Consider the following 2,564-nt stretch of genomic DNA (forward strand, 5'->3'; position numbering starts at 1 on the left):
ATAATTTGTGGACCTTGGTTAAATTCACACAAAAAAATAAACATTTGAACAGAGATATTTACAAGCTTTGCAAATATTCTATATCTGCTTAAAATTTTGCCCACAATTTCAGTATTCCCCAGTTTTATTGCCTCTATTAGTTATTACTGAAGAAATATGATTGTGATTTTCTATTTCCCTCATTTTTCAATGTATTATTATTTGGAATTCTAATATAAGGAAAATATGTCCATTCTTCCCCATTTATGTGTTTTTTGTCAATTTATTTATAAATGTTGGCCTGTGTATGTTTTATTCCTTGTGTTATAATTCAGTTTCATTGTTATTCATTCTGTTGTTCATATTTTTAAAGCTTTTGCATTCTGACATGCATCCAAGTTTTCTTTCATCCACAGGACTGCTTATCATTTGGTGCAACCAGATGTCAGAAGCTTAGGATGTATTTTCTCTTTCTCAGATCTAGAATCATCCATTCGTGGGAGGATCTCTGACTCTTTTTATTTTAGGTGTGCATTTTTTTTTTTTTTTTTTTTTGATAGTGTACAGGTAAGTCCGGGCTGCCTCCATACTTTGGCCTACTCTCAGGGAGACCAAGAGCCTTCATACATCTCAAGTTGAGGGACAGAAAGGGAGGACAGGATGGCTGACCATTCAAAATAAAATTAATGCAAAAGCAATACTCTCAGAATAAGGGCTTGGAGAACAAGACTCATGGGGGATTGAACAATTTTAAAAGGCATTTTTGAAAGGTAACTTTCTAAATTTGACTTTTATTTTAAATTATTTTAGATAATTTAGATTACAGAAGTTTCATGGTTATTCCCGTATGTTCCCTGAATGTTTCCCCACTCCAGTTTTTAAATCCTGAGTCTCAAGCGCCAAAACAAAAGAGAAAAAACAAACAAACACAGTCATACCGATCTCATCTTGTTTTCTGCGTAAGTTAGGTTTTGTCAAGAAAGGGGTGTAACACAGCTAAGTAACAGTCTGCCTAGAAACATTTGTGGTGGACAATGGAGGGGCCAGACTCCACGTACTCCTGCTTGTTGATCCATATTTGCTGGAAAGTAGAGAGCGAGGCCAGGATGGAGCCGCCAATCCACACAGAGTACTTGCGCTCTGGGGGAGCGATGATCTTGATCTTCACCGTGCTGGGCGCCAGGGCCGAGATCTCCTTCTGCATCCTGTCAGCAATGCCTGGGTACATGGTGGTGCCCCCGGACAGCACCGTGTTGGCATAGAGATCCTTGCGAATGTCAACGTCACACTTCATAATGGAGTTGAAAGTCGTCTCGTGGATGCCACAGGATTCCATGCCCAGGAAGGAAGGCTGGAAGAGCGCCTCTGGGCAGCGGAACCGCTCATCGCCAATGGTGATCACCTGGCCGTCAGGTAGCTCATAGCTCTTCTCCAGGGAGGAGCTAGAGGCTGCAGTGGACATCTCCTGCTTGAAGTCCAGGGCGACATAGCACAGCTTCTCCTTGATGTCGCGCACGATTTCCCGCTCCGCGGAGGTGGTGAAGCTGTAGCCACGCTTGGTCAGGATCTTCATAAGGAAGTCCGTCAGGTCCCAGCCAGCCAGGTCCAGACGCAGGATGGCATGGGAGAGGGCATAGCCCTCATAGATGGGCACTGTGTGGGTGACCCCATCTCCGGAGTCCATCACAATGCTGGTGGTGCGGCCAGAGGCGTACAGGGACAGCACAGCCTGGATGGCCACGTACATGGCTGGGGTGTTGAAGGTCTCAAACATGATCTGGGCTATCTTCTCACGGTTGGTCTTGGGGTTCAGGGGGGCCTCGGTCAGCAGCACAGGGTGCTCCTCGGGGGCCACACGCAGCTCATTGTAGAAGGTGTGGTGCCAGATCTTCTCCATGTCGTCCCAGTTGGTGACAACGCCGTGCTCAATGGGGTACTTCAGGGTCAGGATGCCTCTCTTGCTCTGGGCCTCGTCACCCACGTAGGAATCCTTTTGGCCTATGCCCACCATCAACATGCCCTGGTGTCGTGGGCGCCCCACAATGGAAGGGAAGACGACGCGGGGGGCAACCTCACCCGCGAAGCCGGCCTTGCACACACCGGTGCCATTGTCCAGGACAAGCGCAGCGATATCGATATAGTCTTCCATGGCGAACTAGGGCGAGTGTGGACCGGCAGCGGTGGAACGGCGAGGGGACTGTACCCACAGGGTGGATGTGGTTTCAGCAGTCCTGACTCTTCTTATTAGAGAATGGTATTTATAAACCAAAATTTGGGTTCTGAGTGTGATTATTGGCTACTGTGGTGTCATTACTTCTAGACCTTGTCATGGGACAGAACTAGGAGGGGATGGGGGCTAAAGGTCGAGTTGCCAGCCAGTGGTCAATGATTTAATTCATCTTAACTCTGTAATGAAACTTCCATAAGATCCTGTTAGGATTTCCATATGAGGTGTCCCCCAGAAACTCATGTGTGAGACAACGCAAGAAGGTTTAGAGGTGGAATGATTGGGTTAAGAGACCCTTGCTCCAATCAGTGAATTAATCCCTTGATAAGGAATAACTGGGTCATAACTGAAGGTGGGT

General features: G+C 46.7%; 1 protein-coding gene across 1 annotated transcript; it reads right to left on the bottom strand.

Annotated features, from left to right (window-relative positions):
• Positions 1–991: 991 nt before the first annotated feature.
• On the bottom strand, positions 992–2,128 carry LOC124984855 (actin, cytoplasmic 1-like). Its single transcript, XM_047552944.1, has one exon. The coding sequence runs from the start codon at positions 2,126–2,128 to the stop codon at positions 992–994; it is 1,137 nt and encodes a 378-aa protein (XP_047408900.1).
• Positions 2,129–2,564: the final 436 nt, after the last annotated feature.

The sequence above is a fragment of the Sciurus carolinensis genome, chromosome 5 (assembly GCF_902686445.1).
Source record: "Sciurus carolinensis chromosome 5, mSciCar1.2, whole genome shotgun sequence".
NCBI lineage: Eukaryota > Metazoa > Chordata > Mammalia > Rodentia > Sciuridae > Sciurus > Sciurus carolinensis.